The 25000-nt window shown below is 39.9% G+C and overlaps 1 protein-coding gene across 1 annotated transcript in view; it reads right to left on the reverse strand.

The window, feature by feature from the left end:
- fam189a1 (family with sequence similarity 189 member A1) overlaps positions 1-25000 on the reverse strand; it is a 140226-nt gene that overhangs the window by 30900 nt on the left and 84326 nt on the right. The window contains exon 3 of the mRNA XM_058382379.1: positions 207-317. Within this exon, the coding sequence (XP_058238362.1) occupies positions 207-317 (111 nt within the window). The remainder of the gene's footprint in view (positions 1-206; positions 318-25000) is intronic.

Raw genomic sequence — 25000 nt, forward strand, 5'->3', positions numbered from 1 at the left:
CATGCTGACCGAAAGTCTTTATTATTAAAAGACTAATAGAAAGAAACGGATATGCCGAAATTATTGCGATGGCAGGTTAAAAGGGAAATCTATAAATAAAAAAAAGAAAATCAATGGATGAAATCAGTTAAAACGACGTTTAGCTTCAGCGAGGATGAGGAGAGACGACGAAGATCGATAGTCTTCCTCGTGTTTGTGTCTCTCACCAGTTGACAGTCCTCCAGAGAGTTGACGAGCTGAGCGTTCTGACAGGACAAGATGGCGCCCGCCAGGTTCAACATCACGCAGACTGCAGACAGCAGCATGAAGAAGGTGATCTGCGGCGAGACGGAAAGAAAGAGAGGACAGATTGTCAGATACACGACCTTCCAGAGTACAAACAAAACATGACGTGGACAAATGTCTCATTACTGCTCGTTAGTGCTCTGGCCTCTCAAGACGATATGGAGCGGAAATCCGACCGATTTTATCATTTATCGCCAGTTTAGTGACGTGAAACGATACAAAAACTCGTATTCCCTGAATTTCCTCCTGTTTTTCTTGTGTCCATGTTGATGATTGAGTGTTCCACTCCACAGTGGAGGTTAATATGAAGCTCATATAAAAGTAGACACTCAGGACTTTAAGAATTTCTAGTGTTTCAGAAGGATTTCTGTTTTTCCCCTAGCCTATTAGGAGCGATAAATTCATAAAAAAGTTCCAGGTTATTTTAATTTTGATCTCAAACCCATTTCTATGGTGGCTGAGAAGTGCAAAACACAATAAGAAATCTGGAAACACACGGACAATTCGGACAAAGTGGAAAAAGTAGGTATAGTTGTGTGAATGGAATTCTTCACAAAATAAATATATAAGGAATAAATAAGCTTTTTTATTGTAAATTGTTATTTATTTTTTCCTGAGCATTTCGTTACTTTTTTTATTTATTTATTTAACACCTTCTCCATTTTTCTAAATGAAATATTTAATATTTTTCAGATTTCAGATATATTTGTACTCATTTCCACACAGTAATGATTTGGATTTTATTTTTTTTTTGTCTTGTATACCTCACATTTCTTGGATATCGAGTCTGTATGAATTATTTACGCTCTTCACACCGAATTTTCTACAGCAGGAGTTCGAGCTGAAAGAAATAAAGAAAAAAAAATCACAGGTTTCTATTAAGTTCTGATACCTTGCGGTTTCCATGGTAACCGCTCCTTCGCAAGGACTCGCTTCACATAAGCGGATTTAAACAGGAGCTGAATGGGTGATATGGTGAGGGTTTTTTGTATGGAAGGAGTCTCCAGTGTCAGGGTTGGTATGATGGCTGGAGTATGATGTAAGGAAGTTTCGCTGATGTTCCACAATATGACATGCAACTATAAAAGGATACAAGGTACCAATATAAAGGTAACGAACAATTAATTCTTATTAATAGAAAAAAAAATTAATTGCTGGCAAAACAGCTCTTGTGTAAGAGGAATAAAAATCAGTTGCTGCGTAATTTTAGTAAATTTGCAAAGTTCTTGATGATTTGGTGAAATCTGTGATAAATCTGTGCTCATTATGAAAAATAAACCCTCAAGTTCCTAAGAATATCGTGGAGTTTGTGTTCATTTCTGTGAAAAGGATCTCTATGTTTTATTCCTGTCTAAGTCGACAGACACGATGTTTAGAGCTTATCAGATCGACTCGTTTTCATTTATTACAAATAACCGAATAACAAACCCTGTTTATTTTCCCCAGGAAGAGAAAACTCGTGTCTCGTGTAAGCTGTAGTGAATAAGGAATAGCGAAGACCTTCTGTCTGAGACTTCGCTCCCATTACAGAAAGCAAACGAAGAGGAAAATTGAGCAGAGCTTCGTCCTTCTGTGCTTTTTCATCTCGCTGCTCCTGACAAGCTTCTTCTCTAACAAGTCGACTGGAGTCTGAAGGAACTTGGTGACTTATAGCCGTCTCGAGAAACCAATCTCTCCCTAATTCCCTTTCCACACCCCATCCATGAAAGCCCTGGGTGCAGGTGATAGATTTCTCCAGCAGAGAAATCTCCACGTTCTAGTTCCTCGTCTTGCTCTCGCACTTAAAAACGATTCACTTTATTTCGCAGCTGACAGTCCGAGGATGTGATTTGTGTGTGTGGAGAGAGAAAGACAAAGAGTTTCTTTAAATCAGGATTTTTGTGCGTGAGATAGAAATTGTGTTCAGAATCGTCTTCAGGAATGGCGCTGAAATTTACTACTGCAGGCCTTCACCTGATGAGACATTAACCCTGACAACAGGGACGAGAGGGGGGGGGTGGAGAGCAAGAGAGACAGAGGAGAGGGGGAGGGGAGGCGGAGAGAGAGATAGAAAGATAGATAGAGAGGGATGGAGAGACGGAGAGAGGGAGAGAGTGAGAGGGATGGAGAGATGGAAGGATGGAGAGAGGGAGGGGGGGAAAGAGGGAGGTGGGAGGCAGAGAGAGACAGAGAGAGATAGGGATGGAGAGACAGAGAGAGGGATGGAGAGAGGGAGAGAGAGAGAGGGTAATAAAGGGATAAAATAAGCTTCCTAGTTTTTTTTATTTTTATACTGCAGAAAATTGGAAGATCCTCCAGAAGAGCCTCCAACAATTAAAGTGAAAATCAGAACAGAAGCAGCGCTGTACACCTCCGTGTTCACGTGTACACACGTGTACAAACGCACGTGTCCGACACTCGACATGACGACAAATCTCAACCCTCTCTTACAAATAGTTCCTGTTTACCGTTTAAAGAAATATTATGGAGAAAGAAAACGAACGCTTGGATGCATTCTAATATGCTAATAAGTGCTAAGAGCTAACATGAAGCCTCACATGTAACACACACACACACACACACACACTTTCCCCACAGGAATACAATTCACTTTAAATACATTTAAATCCTACAGAGTGGTAAATAAAATGCTGTGAGCTGTACATTTCGGTTAATTACCCCGACACGAGCGTCTCGTCACTCTCACTGTGACATTTAGCTTCCTTTAAAGCCGGAAAAACACATGGAATTCCATGAACCGTCAATCAGATCACGTGTGAGATATAACAATGAGGTGAAAATGATATGGAGCTCGTGACTTATCGCTCGGCCGGTGAAATAGCCTTTAACCCCCCCCCCCCCCCCAAAAAAAAAAAAAAAAACTGCATAAATGACCATCTGTATCATTCGGTACGACTGCTGGAGCAAAGGATCTGAATTTCTGACGTTATTTCGTTCTTTCATCCGAAAAGAAAACCAACTGCAAGAGATATTGATTTCTGTCATAATTAAGCTGTTAGACCTGCAGGAAGGTGGAGGTTTTTCTCTTCGTGTGGGGAAAAGAGAGAGAGAAAGAGAGAGAGAGAGAGAGAGAGAGAGAGAGAGAGGGAGAGGGAGAGGGAGAGAGAGAGAGAGAGAGAGAGGGAGAGGGAGAGACCAGAGACAGAGAGAGAGAGAGAGAGAGAGAGAGGGAGAATTTAAAATGCAGCTCAAAGTACTATACTGTGGCAGGAAAGCAAAAATAAAATAAAATAAAATAAAATAAAATAAAATAAAATAAAAAAATTAAATTAAATTGTAAAAGGCAGAAATAAAATTATAAAATAAGGAAATAATAATAAACAATGCAACAAATAACAGCAGTAACAAAAAGAAAAATATATACAATATACAGAAATAATTTTTTAAAAAAACTAGTTTTTCAAAGTAAATTGAATAAATATGCAGTAAATAAAATATTAAAATAACATTAATGTGTTAGAAAATACATTAGATTAATGTATTCATTATACTGTACACACACACAGATTTTTGCTGAATTTACGCTTATGTATATTTTTTTTCTCAGTGATGGAGATGCATGTTTGTTGGTTTCTTGGTTGAAGCTGCAGTTTTGTGATTTTGTCCTGAGAAAGCAGCTCAAGCTGTTAGAGAATAATAAGGTATAAAAGTGTAATGGCATCATTATGAGATTATGAAACTGTAACCGAAGCCCAGATGATGCCTAATTGTGTAATTTGACATAACTCAGGATGATGGATAGGTTTCCTCTCCGCATTAGCCACACTGCCTGGGTTAAATGTCGTCTCCGAGCCCAGGCCCTGGCGCACTAATTACCCGGCCTGTCTCCATGCTGCTGCTTCCTAATTACCATGTGGGATTCCATATCACTGTTTAACAGCGTCTCATTAATTACTGCCCCGCTGCCGCCGGCGTTCCAAGCAAAGAGAGAGACGGAGCCTTGGCGCATGTCGCCGGCGGCCGGGGAGGCGTGAGGGCATGGGAGGGGCTCGGGAGCTGGCGGAGGTCTGTGGGGCACGAAGCTGCTCTTGGTTTTGCACCGTGAGGTTGACTGGTGCTACATTACACCTGACGTGTGCCTGAGATCTGATTAGGGTTAATCAGACTCTATGTACAGGAGAAGTGATACACACACACACATACACACACACACAGACACACACACACACACACACTAATCTCGTGTCTAATCTATCCAGTCCAGTTTTGCTGAATAGGGAGTGTCCTCTAACCCATTTGTAGTAATAATTTTGCTTAACATCAAATTATATCCAGCTCTGACAAATTAATGCGTACCTTTTGTTATCGTTTCCATAGTAACAGCTAACAGCTCATACACAGCGTCTTGTATAGCAGATGTTGTACATCATCTTAGACTACTAATAAACCTAAAGCTTACCTAGGCTTATGGATACTGCTGGAAGTTGTAAATTTCCCATTGGGATGTATCTATCTATCTATCTATCTATCTATCTATCTATCTATCTATCTATCTATCTATCTATCTATCTATCTATCTATTGAGTAAAATAGAACATTTCAGAAAAGCTCTGAGAGGGATGTGGTAAAGGTGTTGGACTACTGGTCAGAAGGATGTAAGTTTGAATCCCAGGTCCACCAAGCTGTCCCTGCTGGGCCCCTAACCCTCAATTGCTCAGATGTATAAAATACGATTAAATAAAGTCGCTCTGGATAAGGGTGTCTGCCAAGTGGCATAAATGTAAATCTTAAATGTAAAGCTACACTACATTGCCAAAAGTTTTGGGACACCCCTCCAAATCATTGAGTTCAGGTGTTTTTCAGGGGTTGGGCTCGGCCTCTTAGTTCCAGTGAAAGGAACTCTTAATGCTTCAGCTTCATACCAAGACATTTTTGGACAATTTCATGCTCCCAACTTTGTGGGAACAGTTTGGGGATGACCCCTTCCTGTTCCAACATGACTGCACACCAGTGACCAAAGCAAGGTCCATAAAGACAAGGATGAGAGAGTTTGGTGTGGAGGAACTTGACTGGTCTGCACAGAGTCCAGACCTCAACCCCATAGAACACCTTTGGGATGAATTATAGCGGAGACTGGGAGACAGGTCAGGCACTTGATGTTGCCTTGCAGTCTCCGCTCTAATGTCTTGGTATGAAGCTGAAGCATTAAGAGTTCCTTTCACTGGAACTAAGGGGCTGAGCCCAACCCCTGAAAAACAACACCTGAACACAATGATTTGGAGGGGTGTCCCAAAACTTTTGGCAATATAGTGCACTTTACCTCCTGACCAATCAGGTTGCAAGTTAAATATATAAAGAGGTGAAAAAACATGGTGGACAACCTGGAGGTGAAAAAAAGGTATACAGTTACCCCGATCTTCTGCCTCTGAAGCTACAAACAACCTCCTTATTAACGCCAATATTTTTACTATTCTTAAGAAATCGAATCTAGACATGAAACTAGTTTAGTTAGTTAGGTGAGACTAGCTAGTACTGTGGTTAGGGGTACAGAGCCTTTTTCTTCTATCAGCACAAAATGACCTCAGCGATATTTCTGCTTCAGAGTAAAGTATGAAAGCAGTTTTTTCCGGAAAGCCCTGAGGCACTGGAGAGATATTTTATTGAAATGTACACTTCAGTGTTTCTGTGCTGCTGTAACAGTCCTGCGTGTGTTAAGTGTTACAGATCCGCTGCATTATTTAACCGGCATCCAGACTGACGTGTGGCGTCTTTCCTCTGTCCGACATCTGAAACGCTGACCCGCTGATCTAATCTCGCTGGCCTGCTCCGTCAATGTCAATTCTGTCTGTTATAATCAGCTAACTGCTAGCAAAAAGGAGGTAATTGGTGTTTATCTTGTGCAGTAGCTCCTCTCGTCTGGTCTCTTCACTCATTTCTGCTCTTTCAGCAGTCTCTGGCTCTTGGTTACTGATCTGATATAATTACACCTGCACCTACAGACATGTCTACATCAACAGGTCTCTGTCTGTCTGTCTCTATCTCACACTGTCTGTCTCTCACTCTATTTCTCTCTGTCTCTCTCACAGTCTATCTCTCTAACTCTCTCACTGTCTCTCTCTCTCTCTCTCTCTTATTGTCTGTCTCTCAGTCTCTCTCTGTCTCTCTCTCTTTCTCTGACTGTCTGTCTCTCTTTACTCCTCTCTTTCTCTGTCTTTCTCTTTGTTTTTCTCTTTCTTTGTCTCTCTCTAACTGTCTGTCTTTCTCTCTCTCTCTCTTACTGTCTGTCTCTCATTGTCTGTCTCTCTCTGTCTCCCTCTCACTGTATGTCTGTCTGTCTGTCTGTCTGTCTGTCTGTCTCTCTCTCTCTCTCTCTCTCTCTCTCTCTCAATATCTGTCTCTCTCTCTTACTGTCTGTCTCTCTTTCTCACTGTCTGTCTCTCTCTCTCTTTGTCTCTCTCTTACAGTCTGCCTCTCTTTACTCTTCTCTCTCTGTGTCTCTCACTGTCTGTCTCTCTCTTACATTCTGTCTGTCTCTCTCTCTTACTGTTTGTCTCTCTGTACTCCTCTCTCTCTCTCTGTCTCTCTTCTCTGAACAATCAGGGATCTTCCATAAATATATGAAAGATCAATCACATCAGGGCACGCTGTTAACGGAAAATAATAATCAGTTTCCCTCCTGAAGTTGATTACATTCCTATAACAGCAAGTCGTAAAGTGTTTAATCCTCTCTTCACACCACAATCCTTTCCCAAATGATTACTACTGGTATTAATTAAAGAACACTGCGTCATGGATTGTCTGTGAAACAAGTTAGACATTCATTCTCTCACCAGTGTCTCTTTTCTCTCTCTTGAAGGTATAAAGACAAAAGGCAGAAAGATGTTGGAAAGCGTTATAGAAAGTTCACACTGGAGACTCCTTCCATAAATAAATGTCCTTTGGGACTAAAGGTAAGATTTTTGACATGAAGCTGTATTCAATATGTTGAAGCTGAGATCTTTATCCGGCTCAAGACCTTCAGGACTCAATCCATCAATGTCAGGGGCATAAGCATGAGCAATTAGATGCAGAAATAACACACACACAACACACACACACACACACACAGTCTAACCCACAGGCTGCTAATGATAGTGCTGACAGATCCTCACTAATGGTGTCACGATACACACAATTACACTGTTGCTATAATGTTCCTTTCTGAGGTCGAGAGTTGATTTTCGACATTTTGAAAAAGTTGTGTATTTTACAAGCTGGCTGGACTCACATGTTTGGTTAAACATTTACATTTAATAAAATTATTTTATATTTTCTGGAATTTTCGTGAATATCTCCTGCTGTCAAATATTTTTTATCTTATTTATTTATTTATTTATTTATTTATTTATTTATTTATTTATTTATTTATTTATTTATTTATTTATTTATTTATTCTTATTATTATTCTATACTACTTCTTCTTCTTCTTCTTCTTCTTCTTCTTATTATTATTATTATTATTATTATTAATTTTCTATTTAATAAATAAATTAATTAAGTTTTTATATTTATATATTTATTATTATTATTATTTATTTTTGTTTAATTAATTAATTAATTTATTAATTTATTAATTTATTTATTTATTTATTTATTTATTTATTTATTTATTTATTAATTTATTATTTATTTATTTATTACTATTATTATTATTATTATTATTATTATTATTATTATTATTGAAGTGAGAACATATTCTTTCTGAATAACCTAAGTAAAAAATTAATTTGCTTTTTAAATCAAACAATAGATATAACTATAAACAGATAAAAAAATTAATGAAAATTAAAAATGAAGCAAAACTGTTGTGGAGTGTTTTATTTTTTTTTACAAGTTTTAAATTCTTATAGAATTAAATGCTTATTCAACGCTCTTGTGTATCTTCAGTTAATCATTAGAAATTCAGAGAATCCATTTATATATATATATATATATATTTAAAATAACAAAATATTATGAGGAAAAACTCACTTTACAGTTCACTTTAATAACAAGGGTCTGTCTACACTTACTGACCCCTCTTGAAGGATGCTCTCTGCCTGACCTTGGCCTCTTTTGTGAAACTTGGTGAAAGGAAAGATAAATAAACGATAGTTAGCGCGAGTTGTGAAAATAAACACTGTCTATTAAAGGTCGGGGCGTGAAACGATGATAAATTCGGGCCGCACTCGCTCAAGCTTGTGATGTCATTTGTCCTGGAATAAACTCGATAGAGCGATTAATTAAAGGGTAAAGGAGTGAGAGTCCCGGTGCTTTAAACACGCCTTCAGATAGTCATGTGATGGATGTTCCCCTGAAAAGCAAATTAAAAAATAATATTCACTAATAACATCATTTATTTCTCAATTATTTCAAACAGGGCAATATGAGGCCAATGTATGTGTGTGTGTGTGTTATTTTTGTTAATGTTTTTAATTATTACAAAAGGGGAACTGTTGAGTTTTTCTCATAATATTTTGTTTAATTTTAAATATTAATAAATATTAAACAAATATTCTAAAAATCATTTTATCATGAATATTTAATTATAATACATAACTTACAATTATTTGTTTTTAAAAAATGATTCACATTTTAATTATATTTAATTATTATATTTAATAATTATATTCATTCAAATTATATTTATTTTTATTTGTATTTATTCTTTTATTCTTTTTTTTGCAAATAACTTAAAGAAAGAATTTGTAATATTTTAAAGCGAGAATATTTAATTATTTATAGGGCAAAAAAAATCTTGGAGTGATTAAAGAATGATGCAAGCAGAGCAAGAATAAAAAAACCCATATATTTTCCTTAATATTTTAATATTGAATTTTTTATATTGAATTTAATTTACATTAAATATGACTCATTTAATATTTAGCATTTCCCTCCATTTCTTTTACCCCTTATATTGTTTTTTAACCAGACTGAAACACATACACACACACACACACACACACACACACGCACACACACACACACAGTTTATCTGACTTGACACCTCAGCTTTTTGGCTTAACCCGTGAGATATTTGCGGTCACACTTCATCCCTCCTCTGCATATTAACGCTGCTACACGCAGGTAAAAAGTTGCCCTGGACTCTGACGCCTGTCCAAACAACCCATTAAACGTTATTGTTAATACCCTTGGGGTGAAACACTGGACCTCCAGCCTCGGGGGAGGGGGGGGAGGGTTTCACAGATGAAGGATTGGTTAAGGTTGAAATCTCTCAGCTAAGTATCGCTTACACATCTATTTATTAGCTGTTAACTCTGGAGAGAGTTTGTATAAACACCCTGAGACGATGGAGAGCAGCAGCTGCTTTTAATCACGAGGGAGAGAGAGAAGGAAATTTCAGAACCAAGTAAAAATGTGGGTTTCACGATCATTTCAACAGAAAATCACAGAACAGCAGATGGTGACGTGAATAAAGCTACAAGATTAAACCTCGATATGTTTATTTTGGTGTATGAGAAAAGGCTAAAAATGGCCTCAGAGCATCTCGATACAGTTCCATCCTCATGTGTCGTTAGCTAAACCGGTTCTAGGAAAATAATCAACTATAGCATGGTGTACTGAAGCGGAATCATCCATCCATCCATCCATCCATCCATTTTCTACACCCGCTTTATTCTTAATTAGGATCTGCTGGAGCCTATCCCAGCACACATTGGGTGAAAGGCAGGGGTACACCCTGGACAGGTCACCAGTCCATCACAGGGCCACACATATAGACAGACAACCACACACACTCACTCACTCCTATGGGCAATTTAGAATGACCAATCAACCTGATGTACATGTTTTTGGACTGTGGGAGGAAACCGGAGTACCAGGGAGTAAACCCACGCAGGCACGGGGAGAACCTGCAAACTCCACACAGAAAGGCCCCCCTCATCACATCCATGATTATACATTATGTCTGTTTCTGTGAATCGTTCCCTTTGTAAAAAAACCCACACACATCAACGTTAACCTTTTTATTTTTGATCTGCGATTATGCTACGGTTCGAGCTGCTGTTTGAGAATATAATCCCACAGCTACTGACCAATCACAGAATTCAGCTATTTTGTTCCTGTCGATCTCTAATCCTGTGCTAAGCTGTGACTGTAGTGACACTGAGGTGTCCATTTTGAATCAGGTTTATGACTTCAAGTCTAGAATGATGACAGTAAAAAGGTTGGAAAGGTGAGCAGCGGCAGCAGGACAGAAAGTCCTGATAATTAGACCATAATTAGAGACCGATGGTATAGAAGGAGCAAAACAGCGCAGTGATTAAAACAGATGGAGGAGCACTAAAGGACATCAGGGTCAGGAAGTGATTAACCTCCACGATTATATCGCTGAATCACTTCCTGACCTTCATCACCTAAAATAAGACCTCCAGCCAGACAGGTGGTAATGAGTTTGAGGGAGAAAACAGGCAGGTAGGGCTTGAAAAAAAAAGAGCAGGTCTGTCGATAAAGGTGAGATGCCAAAAGCGTGACATGATAGCGGATGACCGTGTAACCGAGGAAGAAGAAAGCTCTCTAAAATCCTGAGCTGCTGAGGGACCTGAGCTCCTCTGGACAATCCGAGTCACCAGAAGTGGTCTAACCGTGGAGAAGGAGAAGCGATGAGGGAGCCGACTGCATCAAACCTGGCAACCTTTACACATTTTTGGTGCACGAGCGCCGAAACATAATGTCACTGGAACCTACGTGGGAATACTGCACAAGATCTTCAGAAGATATTACCTGGCACTCTCTGTTTTGCCCCGCCCCTTTCAACCGTTTCCCATCACAAACTTTGTGCTGCTTAAATGATCCAGTGATGCCGAATAATACTGAAAAATTTGGACAGGAAATAACTTTACAAAATGCTAATGATCTTGGATACCGAATAAAGAAAGTTCTTCAAGTAGTAAGAAGTGGTCCACAGGAGGAAACAGTATGAGTGCATCTGAAATCCGCTATGGGGATTTCGTAGGATTTTGTTCCCTAATCAAGCGATGTCAGTTTCAGGACCTGGCATACCAGTAAGTACTTGTGGTAAATTAGACTTTGCGAGTGAGTGTGAATGAAAAACGCAGCTCAGGGAATGAAGCAGATCTGTTCGGCTGTTATTACGTGACACACTTCTTTGGGTCTAATTCAATTCATTTATTCAATTATTTTCCTTGCGATTATCCTTGTGGGATTCACAGCGGCAGCAGGCTGAGAAACTCAGCCCAGATTTCTCTATCCCCAGTCACAGATTCCAGCTTTTAGTGTAAGTTCCCCAGACATTCCCAACCCATGTAGGAGATATCATCTCTCCAGCTGGTCCTACGTCTGCCCCGAGATCTCCATCTAGTGGGACGTCCAGTGGGGAGCCGACCAGTGGGTGTCTGTTTAGGTGCCCAAAAACCACATCATCGAGCTCCATTGGATTTGCAGGAGCAGCAGCTCTACTCCAAAGCTCTCGAGAATTTATCGAGTTTCTCACATCTTCATGGACAGAAACTTCATTTCCACTGACTGGGCATGAGACCTTGTTCTTTAGTTCACTATAGGTGAGGATAAGGATGTAGATCCACCACAAAACAGGAAGTGAATATTCTACAAAACCTATATTATCCCATTATCGTGTATTGTTTCTCGTGGTTACAGTCCGGAATACAATTTATCCCAAACATATGACCCAGTTCTCGCTGGCTCGATTTTCCCATCACTACAGCCTGCATTCTGTCTTCAGCATTAACGTCAGGAAACGTCCATCTCAATATCAGGACACAACTTCAACTCCTGACCCTTTCAACAGGGTAACTATTACTTATTTACTTCAGCAGCCAAGACATTAGTTTACTGTACAGCGTGAACATGAGTGTGAGTGTAGGTGTGTGTTCGAGTGTGAAAACTCATGAAGTCACAACATAGCACATTTTCTGTCGCTTCTCAGAGGAACCACAGAAATGTAGAATGGAGAAGCAGCCACTCTTTACATAGTGAGTCATTTGTGTCGTAATTTTCTGGCTACTCAATGATATACGCATGGACATCACATCAAAAATCCAGTGGCTTCCATGTACACCTCAGTCTTTATTAAAGCTTCTTGTTGCAGTGGGCATGGCTGTGAGGTCATCAGTAGGTAACATGTCCATTATAGCATGAAGAAAATACTGTATTTGTGCTTAGTGACTTCATTAAAACCTCCAGAGGTTTCATTTCTTTAAGTATTTTTAAACACAGTTATTAAAGTAAAATTTTATATAATGGTTTCAGAAGTTACTGGAAATTTCAGCTGTGATGATTTGGATGTCACAAATCTCCAACGCCAAAAAATCGCCCCAAATATGCTCTTATATTGGAAAGTAAACTCTAGTATGTCTCTTGATATCTAGATACTTTGCTTCCCCTCATTAGTCTCAAGCTCGAAGCAAGCTCTATCCTCTATGTCTCCTTTTTTTCTCCAGTAAAGAAAAGTGACCCAACACACCAAGCTGGAGGAAATGGATGTGCTGAGAGATTTGTCACTGTGCTGTGCTTCATCGCTAGGAGGGAGGTGATTTAACACACTTCAGTCTCTCCTGCTGTCACTAAACGCTTTATTTTACCACTGCTTCAGGGAGGAACGTGGTCATATCACGGGAACTTAAAGCTCATATGAAATATAGGCAGCTAGAGAGAGTGAGTGAGTGAGAGAGAGAGAGAGAGAGAGAGAGAGAGAGAGAGAGAAAGCATCATGGCAGCCTGCGATCAGTCTTCTGGTCAATACTCGAGTGGTCGTCTCACACTAACAAGCTCTGGACTCTTTAATCTTATCCTCAGTGGATTTAGGTGTAGCTGCAGGATTTCATTCTAACCAATCAGACACCTCTCCTGATCATTCTGTATGATGAGTATTGGTTGTATCTTCTATCAGACTGGAATGAAAGCCTTCAGCCTCTGATAAGATTAGTGACTGTATAGTGCTGGATTTACCAGGAGAAGTCTCTACACCGTGAAGAATATATACACCATACAGAAACCACACTTCATCTTGAGGTAAGACCCACAAGTAGTATGGATATAAAATATATGGTATATGTAGTGCACTAGGTAAAGTATATTAACGCTAACCCGTATCCTTAACCCTAACCCCAACCCTAATTCCAACTTTAACTCCTAGCCTTAATCTTAACCCCAACCCTAACCCCTATCTGTAACCCTAACGCCGACCCCAACCCCTATCTGTAACCCTAAACCAGACCCAAAATCTAACCAGTAGGCTTTACCCCAACCAAAACCTCTAACCTCTTTAAACCTAACCACAACATTAACCCTAACCAATAAGCTTAACCCCTAACCTGAACCCTAATCCCTGTCCTAAACCAGTAAGCTTAACCCAAATTCCTAAACCCCAACCAAAATCGTTGAATGTGAAAAATGGAAAATCAATTCCAACTCCTAATGATGGATCTTGAAAACTTGACTCACAACAATAAACACAACACACAGAACAAACAGCAGCATAAACAGAAATAGAACCCTGAATATCAAAAACTCACAAATAACCAAAAGATGGAGGAAAAGGATTTTGGATGTAGCATGTGCCAAATATATACAAATTTGGGCACATGTCTTAAACAACACTACATTCAAAACCTAACCTTAACCCTAATCCCTAACCTTAACCCTAACCCCTATCCTTAACCTTATCCCCTATCCTTAACCCTAACCCTAACCCCTAACCTTGACCCTAAACTCAGCCCTTATCCTCAACCCTAACCTCAGCCCCTATCATCAACCTTAATCCTAACCCCTATCCTTAACCCTAACCTGCTTATTCAGGCGAATTAAAAAAAGTTGAACAGCTTTTCTCTAGACATGATGATATGGAGCAGACATTTACATTTTCTGCATTTGACAGATGCCCTTATCCAGAGTGACTTATAATTTATCTCATATTTATACAACTGAGCAATTGAATGTTAAGGGACTTGCTCAGGGACCCAGCAGGGGCAGTTTGGTGGACCTGGGATTCGTCCTCACAACCTCCACACAGTTTCTAATCCTTTAACCCAAAACTTTCAGTCAGCTGGAGAAGCACTTTCCACAACAGATATAGCTTTATCATGGTGGTTTTTTATATTCACAAAAAAAGAATGCAATATGGGCTGGAGGTGAAAAATGTTGTGTATGCATTGGTTTGCAAAAACCTGTGAGAAAATCTACATTAGCAAAACCAGAAACTCCTTTAAGAAGCCTCAGGATGAGGCTTTTTATCTTTATCACACACATAAACAAACATTAGACAGATCGGTCTGTCTTCACTTTCAGGACATGGAGTGCAGCAGGAGGGGGTTGTCTTATCTCAGGTTTAGAATCCAGCGTTGTCTGGTCTGATGTGTGCAGAAAGATCACAGACTCCCGGTGCATCAAACAACTACAAACAACACATCCCTCTGGGTCTTAAAGAACTTTGGGTTAATTTGGGTTCTCTCTCCTCCAGAGATTCAGATTTATGTTACCATGCTGTACATTTCTTTTTTTGTTTACATCCACCAAGTTTTAGAGAAGCTTTTTTGTTTTTAACTTGATACCATGGGGGAAAAGCAATCCACCAACTCCAAGCCAAGTTCTGTACAAATCCACCTCCACAAATCCGGTTCCTTCGACTGGAAACAACTGAAGGTACCACGAGCATCTGTACAAGTCATTGTATATAAATATTAAAGATCTTAGGACCACACAGACACTGAAGCGTTCAGGAAGAATGGACAGTCTAACACCCCAGGGACGAATGCACTTGTGGCTCGGGTAGAATTCGAGACTCACGGTAGCAGGAAGTAGGGTTTCTGCTGGAGTAGGAAGTGGTTTGCGTGTTGGCTTTACTGTATTTTGGCCAATTCTGAAAATTCAGTGTGAAGATACATCGATGTGTCATCTGCATATCTGTGGAAGCATATTAATTCTAAGGAACATATTTCTATATTATTTATTCAGAGCAGCAGCAGCATGGTGGTGGTGATCACCTCACAGCTCAACAGCCCCGGGTTAGATCCTGAGCTCGGAGATTCAGACGTTAAGTGTGCATCTCCATCCAGGATGTACTCAGGATTCACACCCAGTGTTTCTCAAATACCTTCATGCTCATGGGGGGGGATGTGGTAGCTTAGTGGTTAAGGAGTTGGCCTACTGATCAGAAGGTTGTGAATTTGAATCCCAGGTCCACCAAAAGCTGCCACTGCTGGATGCTTGAGCAAGACCGTCAATGCTTAGGTGTGTAAAATGAGATCAATTGTAAGGCGCTCCAGATAAGGGGCGTCAACCAAATGTAAAGGTATCAGTCTTAATGTCTCGCATTTCATCATCACGATATCCGACAACATGATCTGCATTTGTCCGTATACAGCTGCATTTCTTTAAGGAAAAGCCATGGGTCGAACAGATTTGATCTTCTCTGCTCCTCTCAAAACACAGATCTTCCACAATAGCAATATAATATTTTGTGTTATTATCTCAGACAGCTCTTCACAGGCACATAATTCATATTCTAATTAACAGGAGCCTCTGAGGGCAGCGTGGAGCTCGTTAGGATTATCTCTAACCTGTGAGATGCCTCATACATCATCTTGGTATTGTATTCTCTCTCTCTCTCTCTCTCTTACACACACACACACACATACACAAACACATTGAAAGAGACAGATTCTCCCAAAAGGTTCAGAAGTCTGAATAGCAGCCATGTTGGCAGACGAGGATCTCCTACCGCTGGTAAATGCGAGCGTGTGAGTAAGTGAGTAAGCACAGGCTCTGAACACCCACGCTGTGGGAAATGAAAGTACTGATGACTCCGTGCTCTGATCTTTCCTTCTGTCGGATAGATCAGAGCCGCTGCAATCGTTGCGAGGCACCTGGGGCTTTGTGAATGAATGCTGTACACGTACACGGAGGTTGCGTACTGTATGTTAGCTCTGGTGCTCTCGCCGGGAAAGGGGGAGGTCTGAGGGTAATGAATTTGAAGACCGGATATCAAGTACAGATACGAGAAATAATCAGTTCAGTGTAACAACAAATCCCAGGCATGCTGAGTAAATAAAGATGATAAAATTACAGAAAAATAGAAATATGTTAAATTCCTGATTGGTCAGAAGGGCAGCAGCTCTGAACATCACAGGAACTTCCACATGATGAAGGAGTTTCCAGTACCGGCGGTTTGTGCCATTCAGATCACTTTGTAACAGAGAAATATTGTTTCATTGATGTTCCACAATATAAAATGTTACTTTAAATGGAGAAAAATTCAATCTGAAATAAATAAAAAATGCAATCTTTGGCAAATTGCTGTGATGTACAAGGAATAAAACGCCTCAGAATGTGCTGTTATAGGAACATTTTAAGGTGGTTACTGTCTTCTTCTTCTTCTTCTTCTTCTTTCGGCTTTTCCCTTCAGGGGTCTCCACAGCGAATCATCTCTCTCCACCTATCCCTATCTTCTGCATCCTCAACACTTACACCCACTAGCTTCATATCCTCATTTATTACATCCATATTCCTCCTCTTTGGCCTTCCTCTTTTCCTCCTGCCTGACAGCTCCATGTCCAACATTCTCCTACCAATATACTCACTCTCCCTCCTCTGGACATGTCCAAACCATCTTAACCTGGCCTCTCTAACTTTGTCCCCCAAACGTCCAACATGAGCTGTCCCTCTGATGTACTCGTTCCTAATCCTGTCCAACCGTGTCCCTCCCAAAGAGAACCTCAACATCTTCAGCTCTGCTACCTCCAGCTCTGACTCCTGTCTCTTCCTCAATGACACTGCCTCTAAATTAAGGTGGTTACTGTACCTCTGCTTATGAGTCATAAAGGAAAGATTGTATTTACGAGATGAATCCACCTGAACGCCACCAAAAAGTCGTAATTACAAGTGGGAATTTCTCAGGGGCATGTCAGTAAGAAAACACGGGTCTGTAGGTGATGAAATTGAATTTAAATTCATCTCAGAAGCTAATTCCAGTTATTATGTGTTAATACGATAGTACTGTAGCTTTCAGATAAAATACATAACGATAAAGTTTACAGCGGTTTCATAAATGGATTAAAATCATGAAAAGTGCAAAACTTAGAGTCAAAAAACCTTGCCTTATTTTTCTTGTAGTTAATTAACAGAAAGTTCACCTCCATCTCGCTCCGACCGAAGCGACTCGAACACACCTGACCTCGTAAATACGACCTGAACACCAAGACAATCCCAGCTGCCTGGCCGATTAGTTTTTTCTAACCGCATGTTTTATTCTTGGCCACATCACGGCACATGGAGCTGAGAGAAACGTCTCCAAAAACTGAAACAGGAAACTGGCGTTGATGTTTCTTTATAGACTCTAAAATCCTGAGTGGTGATGGTCTAAAAAAAAATACAACAGATATATAAGTACTGTATAACAATGACCTTTAAAAGCCAGATTTGAAAATGCTTAGAGCTTAACCACAGTGAAAGGAAGAGGAAAAGAGAGGAAAGCAATTTGCCAAAGAATCCTGAGAATGTGTGAGACGTTTTAGATGAAAGCTGAATGAAAAGCTTTTACAGTGTGAATTATTTGGTCAAGAGAAAAATCTCTCGTCGGTTTGTGCCATGGAATTGAACTCGGCATTGAAGCCGGAGCTTATAAAAGCTACACCTTTTTACAGAAAGTGTTTGAGTTTCTCAGGGTTTATATCACGCTGCATTGTTGTGTGGTCATGATGCTCTATAACCTGTTATAAGCGCTGTACTGAAAGCTGTGAGAGTGACAGACTGGAGGATGGTGTGACTGCTGGACCTGTGCTGAGGTCAGGAAAAGGTCCAGGGTTTCGCTGTTGGTTCCAGCGTGACGCTTACACTCCCTGACAGCTAATTACACACTAATGTTTACTGCAGCGCTGTCCAGAACACACACACACACACACACACACACACACACTGGTTTACAGGGACTCTCTCAGCTGGTGCTGACTCCTGAAGATGAACATTACAGATTTAAAGCCATGTGAAAGATTAAACACTACAGTAAAGGTGAAATGTCGAGTCCCTGGAAAAATCGATTCACTCGGCCACTTGTCTTCAATATATTTGTTTTATTTTCCGAAACCAGTTTGACTACATAGTTTCTAGTAAAACTGGAGTCACGCATCTCTTTGCTGTGCACAAACGATAGAGAAGTCTGTTAATATAATACAAAACCATGGTCTGTCCTACTGAATTTGTCCTTAAAAAAAATAAAATAAAAATATATATATATATATATATATATATATATACATTTAAATAATAAAAATTATCATTACATATTTAAAATAAATAAATATGAGATGTGTTCCTGTCTGTAATTCATCCATCAGAATGTGGATTTTCCAATTCTCTTATTCATGATTTGACAATGTATTAAGAAAACCTCTTTATTATTATTATTATTAATATTATTATTATTATTATTATTATTATTGAAAATCATAGTCATATCATGAGTGTTTTAATTGTATATGATTTATTTAATTGCATATACCTGAATATTTAGTCAGTTCTGTGTGAGACATAAATATCCATCCATCCATTTTCTACACCCGCTTTATTCCTAATTAGGGTCATGGGGATCTGCTGGAGCCTATCCCAGCACACATTGGGCAAAAGGCAGGGGTACACCCTGGACAGGTCACCAGTCCATCACAGGGCCACACATATAGACAGACAACCACACACACACTCACTCCTATGGCCATTTTCGAATTACGTATCCACCTAATGTACATGTTTTTGGACTGTGGGAGAAAGGCCCCTGTGGAAAGTCCAGGTTCTGATGGCTGAATTACAGACAGGAACACACGTCTATCTTCATCTCTTAAGATTGAAATAAAACATATCATCAATATTTTGGTGCTCAAAGCTGAGGCACTGTTAGACTTGATATTTCTACCTTTCGAGTTACAGTCCAGTGCTTGTTCTGGGTCTGTGGAAATGAGACACTGTGAATCATCAAGAAGAGAAACACGGTGTGATTATTATCTCCTGCATCAGTTTATAAAAAACCCAAGAGTTTTCTCCTTTCACGCTTCTACAGTCACAGACACACAAAGCCGGCATTGTTTAAAGCGTTAGAATATCTAAGAAGTGTTCCTGGGTGTCTTCGACGGTCTCCTTTACAAACACGAATCACTGTGAACCTTCAGAAGTAAAGCCGTGTATACTTACAGAAGACTCCGCATCCTGATACACCTCTGTGTAATGTTAAGAACAGTGAGCAGATGTTTGGATGTGGGTTTTTTAGACACTTTATGCAGAAGGTTTCATATGTAGATATGAAAAATATTTAGATTTTTGCACACAATGCATTAATTAGTAAATAGGATCAATTTTCAGAAGTCATTCTCAGTTCCCTGCTGCGACTCAATCCGGCTGGTGTGACAGAGCAGGAATTCGGCGTCTGACTTCATTACCCAGAATGCACTGCAGCCTGCATTGAAATTATCTGGTTGTTTTCCCTCATTTGCACCTGTTTTATTTTTTCTTGTTCTTTCGCCCTCATAACTGTTGGTCTGTTGATCTTTTGACTTTCTGCCTCTTTTCGAACCGTGACATTAGTTTGGAATTATTTAGCTGCTGTTTTTATAATAAAACACTTCCGGTAACAGCAGCCGTGTTTCTGCCGCCTCTGACACAGAGCAGAAGAATGCAGGCGGGGAAAATAATGAAATATTATTATATAAACTGAGAATTATGAAGGAATAATTTCTGAATTGCAGTTTGTGAAATTTTTTTTAAAACAATGCAGTTGAGCAATTCTGATTTACTGCGACTTGGGAGTTTATATTTATTTGAGCGATGATATCTTCTTTAGCTTAAAAATAAATAAATAAAAGAAAACAATAAATAAATAAATACTATAATAATAATAATAATAATAATAATAATAATAATAATAATATTTATTTAATGAATATTAATATTTTAATTAATTAATGAATAAATAAACTAATTATATTAAATCAGCCAATCAGATGCATGCACAACAGCCCAAATATTTATTCAATATGTTTCTTTGTTTTCTCCCACTGCTGTCTGGATCTGATGAATATCTGAGTGAATCGGCTCACCGTGTTCCCAGAGCAGGGGCCAGTACGACCTCGCTGCTGGGATCAATACCCCAATCTGGTCTCTGTGTACCTGGGTGCCAGTCGGATCAATAACAACAAGCTTCACTTTATTTAAAACTGATCTCCCCGCCTTCCACCTTTCATTAGCCAGAGAGAGAGAGAGAGAGAGAGAGAGTGTGTGTGTGTGTGAGTGGGAATCTGGTTTATTTTTAAGCCGGCACACTAGCTGAGTCAGCCTGGACCTTCTTTAATAAAGTGATGGAGAACATGTGTGGAAGGGTCACAATACCACATAAAGTACCACTAAAACCCCTGATATGATAGAATGACATAAGTGAATACGTTCATGACATCATGTGAATGAAAAACATTGTAGGTCTTGTCTTGAAAATGACACGTGGATTCACATTTTCAACCTTAAATGCCATGATTGACTCTGTTGTACGTCATTCTGTGCTTTTAAAGCTACAGGATATAAAGTAATCTTGTGAAATGTCGCCCTCTCTGGTAGAAAAATGCTACTGCGACACCAACAGCGTGCTTGTGAATGTCTGAGTGTGCGGATTGTGACATATAGCATAAATATATCTGATCAGTCTGAGGAGAGAAATGAAAATAAACCTATTGTAATATAGTATAAGCTTTGTCCTGAGTAGAGTGTAAAAGAACAACACCTTATTTCCACAAAGCAACCGGAGATCATTTATTCACAATGAGAGATGTCGTCATAAGCAATGGCAGGCTCTTAAATGTGGGCGTGTCCAGTGATGTCCACGAAGTTGAGAAATGTTAAACAGCAAATTTCCCGCTAGTGTATAATTTTAACTGCAAGAAACGCGATTCGGAGCGCTAGCTGCATCTCATGCTGTTGAACACTGTCACCATGGCAACCGGTAGAAGACTAGGACCGCCCCCCTGACGTCATATTTTTACAATCGATACATATTACACATTTACGAGTGAAATTAATTACGTTATAAGATTTAAAGTGACGAATGAGTCAATTGTTGCGTTGCATGTTGTACCGTTGTTGTTGTTAGCGCTGCTTTCATGGCCAGAGATCGCTTAAAAAGATTTAATCTCAACAAGATTTTGGTTGCAAAAAGCTTCAACAAACAAACAAACAAACAAACAAACAAGGCATTTCCTGCCAATTTTGGTGATGAACTTTTGGTGATGACTTGATGAACAGCTCCAGAATTCCCTCATGTTCTTCCTCATGTTCCTCGTTCCTCCTAATGCTCATGTATTTAAATCAAAACAAGAAAATATTGCTAGAACATTAAACATGTGAAAACTATAGAGAACGATACGAGCTAAAGCTAGCAAAACGTAAACCATGACGCAAAGCGTTAACGTCTCCCGTGGTGAAATCGGAGCTTCTCGCTTCTCCTCTCCTACAGGAAGCGAAGGATTTCTGTTCGTTCTCTTTAAAGCTCTTTCTCTTTTGTGGACAGATGAAGCTCCTGCAGCTTAGCGCTCTTTCTCTTATCTCTTTCGCTCTGCACGGCTTCGCTCTTAAGCCTCGCTATCTATGCTAACACAGAAATAAGGCTATTTATCAAGCACGGCTGCTTGCTAGTTCACGCCGCCGTTGTCAGAGATGTCATAATCCCTCTGATAAAAACAGAAGCGCTGAAGAAATGTCATAGATATGGAGAGGCAGTCTGAGCCTTACACTTTATATTTATTACAGACGCTTTTACCAAACGTCTGAATGTTTACTATTACATTCATAATTAGGATCCTTTACAACGCTGAGACCTGAACACCGGATCTTTACACGGGACTTTACAATAAAATACTGATGCTGAAGCTGCAGCTGTAAAACTAGTGTGCATTAAATCTGTAAAATTAGCGTCTTTACGACTAGCGTTTGTTAAACTAGCATCTCTTAAACTAGTGTCTGTAAAACTACTGTAAAATTAGCATCTGTAAAACTACTATAAGACTAGCATCTGTAAAAATAGCGTCTGTACAATTAGCATCTGTAAAACTAGTGTCTGTAAAATTACTATAAAAATAGCATCTGTACAATTAGCATCTGTAAAACTACTATAAAATTTGCATCTTTAAAATTAGCATCTGTAAATTTAGCGTCTGTAAAATTAGCCACTGTAAAACTAGTGTCTGTAAAACTAATGTAATATTAGTGTCTGTAAAGTTAGTGTCTGTAAAACTACTGTAAAATTTGCATCTGTAAAAGTGCTGGAGGAAGCTCTGAACACTGATGTGGACAGGAGGAAGCTCTGAACACTGATGTGGACAGGAGGAAGCTCTGAACACTGATGTGGACAGGAGGAAGCTCTGAACACTGATGTGGACGTGCTGGAGGAAGCTCTGAACACTGATGTGGACAGGAGGAAGCTCTGAACACTGATGTGGACAGGAGGAAGCTCTGAACACTGATGTGGACGTGCTGGAGGAAGCTCTGAACACTGATGTGGACAGGAGGAAGCTCTGAACACTGATGTGGACGTGCTGGAGGAAGCTCTGAACACTGATGTGGACAGGAGGAAGCTCTGAACACTGATGTGGACAGGAGGAAGCTCTGAACACTGATGTGGACGTGCTGGAGGAAGCTCTGAACACTGATGTGGACAGGAGGAAGCTCTGAACACTGATGTGGACGTGCTGGAGGAAGCTCTGAACACTGATGTGGACAGGAGGAAGCTCTGAACACTGATGTGCACGTGCTGGAGGAAGCTCTGAACACTGATGTGGACAGGAGGAAGCTCTGAACACTGATGTGGACGTGCTGGAGGAAGCTCTGAACACTGATGTGGACAGGAGGAAGCTCTGAACACTGATGTGGACGTGCTGGAGGAAGCTCTGAACACTGATGTGGACAGGAGGAAGCTCTGAACACTGATGTGGACGTGCTGGAGGAAGCTCTGAACACTGATGTGGACAGGAGGAAGCTCTGAACACTGATGTGGACAGGAGGAAGCTCTGAACACTGATGTGGACAGGAGGAAGCTCTGAACACTGATGTGGACGTGCTGGAGGAAGCTCTGAACACTGATGTGGACAGGAGGAAGCTCTGAACACTGATGTGGACGTGCTGGAGGAAGCTCTGAACACTGATGTGGACAGGAGGAAGCTCTGAACACTGATGTGGACAGGAGGAAGCTCTGAACACTGATGTGGACGTGCTGGAGGAAGCTCTGAACACTGATGTGGACGTGCTGGAGGAAGCTCTGAACACTGAGGGGTTTATCGTGGGGACGGTCTAGAGGTCAGCAGCTCCCGCTGCTCTCAACGCTCCATTAGCCTTCCAGAGATTTCACTTAGCTTGCTGTGTTTGTGCAGAATGTTTCCTGATAACACAACGCTAACTCGGCAGCCGTAATCAGCCCGGCAACACACACACACACACACACACACACACACACCTCGGTGGCCAGCATCCTGCATTTAATCGTTTTCATCTAGGTTTCTGCAATCAGGAGGTGAAAGATAAAGGAACGGTTTTTGGACCTCCTCCATCCACACACACACACACACACACGTTTCCGTAACACTAGCGCACCTCTTCCATTAGTGAAAAAACACATGTTTCCATCAAAGTGTCATCAGGACATCGCTCTCATCCTTTTTTTTTTTTAAATCTTCCTTTCTTTATCTCTCCATCATCAGAGGCTCGGTTTACCCACAATCCTCCACTGCACTACGGAGGTAAAAATAGTTGGGCGCTTCGATTAATCGAGCAGCCGCGCAGACGTGGTGATTAACGTCACTTCTCCACCGGCGGAAACGCTCGTTACTCGAGCTGCTGCGCTTTCTCTTCTGCTTTATTAGACACATCTACTGGGGGATTTACTGTGAAAGCAATTTAAATAACTGTACAAAAAATAATAAATAAGTATTTTGTAATAAATAAATAAATAATTTTTGAAAAACAAAAATTATTATATATTTTTTTAATTTCAAATTTTCAGATTTATTTGGAATTACAGAAATGTTCAGAAATATTCTTCAATATCAATTTTATATGAATTATTTAAATTCTTTACACCACAATGCAGCAGAATTCTCCAATCTGACTGGTTTATATTAATATTAATGCACTCATTCAACTATAATAGATAGATAGATAGATAGATAGATAGATAGATAGATAGATAGATAGATAGATAGATAGATAGATAGATAGATAGATAGATAGATAGATAGATAGACACATGCACTCATGACTTCTTAGAGTCTTCATGGCAAATAACTTGGGTAAGAATTAGAGAGAGAGAGAGAGAGTCAGACAGACAGACAGACAGACAGACAGAGACAGAAAGATAACGAGAATATTGACAGAGAGATAGAGGAAAAGAGAGACAAAAAAAGGAAAAGAGAGAGAGGGATAAAATGTGATACAGAGAGAGACACAACTAATAGAGAACAAAGAGGGGCAGAGAGACAGACAGAAAGACAGGCAGGCTGACAGAAAAAGATAATGAGTGAGAAGCACAAGAAGAGATGCAGAGAGACAGAGAGAAAATGGGACAGAGGAGGAGGAGAGAGACAGACACACAGACAGACACACAAAGGAATGATTAAGGAGCATAAGAAGAGAGAGACAAAAGGGACAAAGAGACCGATAGAAAAAGGGATAGACAGAGACAAACAGAAAAGAGATGGAGGCAGACAGACAGACAGACAGACAAATAGAAAAGGGACAGAGA

This window comes from Hemibagrus wyckioides, linkage group LG27 (genome assembly GCF_019097595.1).
Source record: "Hemibagrus wyckioides isolate EC202008001 linkage group LG27, SWU_Hwy_1.0, whole genome shotgun sequence".
NCBI lineage: Eukaryota > Metazoa > Chordata > Actinopteri > Siluriformes > Bagridae > Hemibagrus > Hemibagrus wyckioides.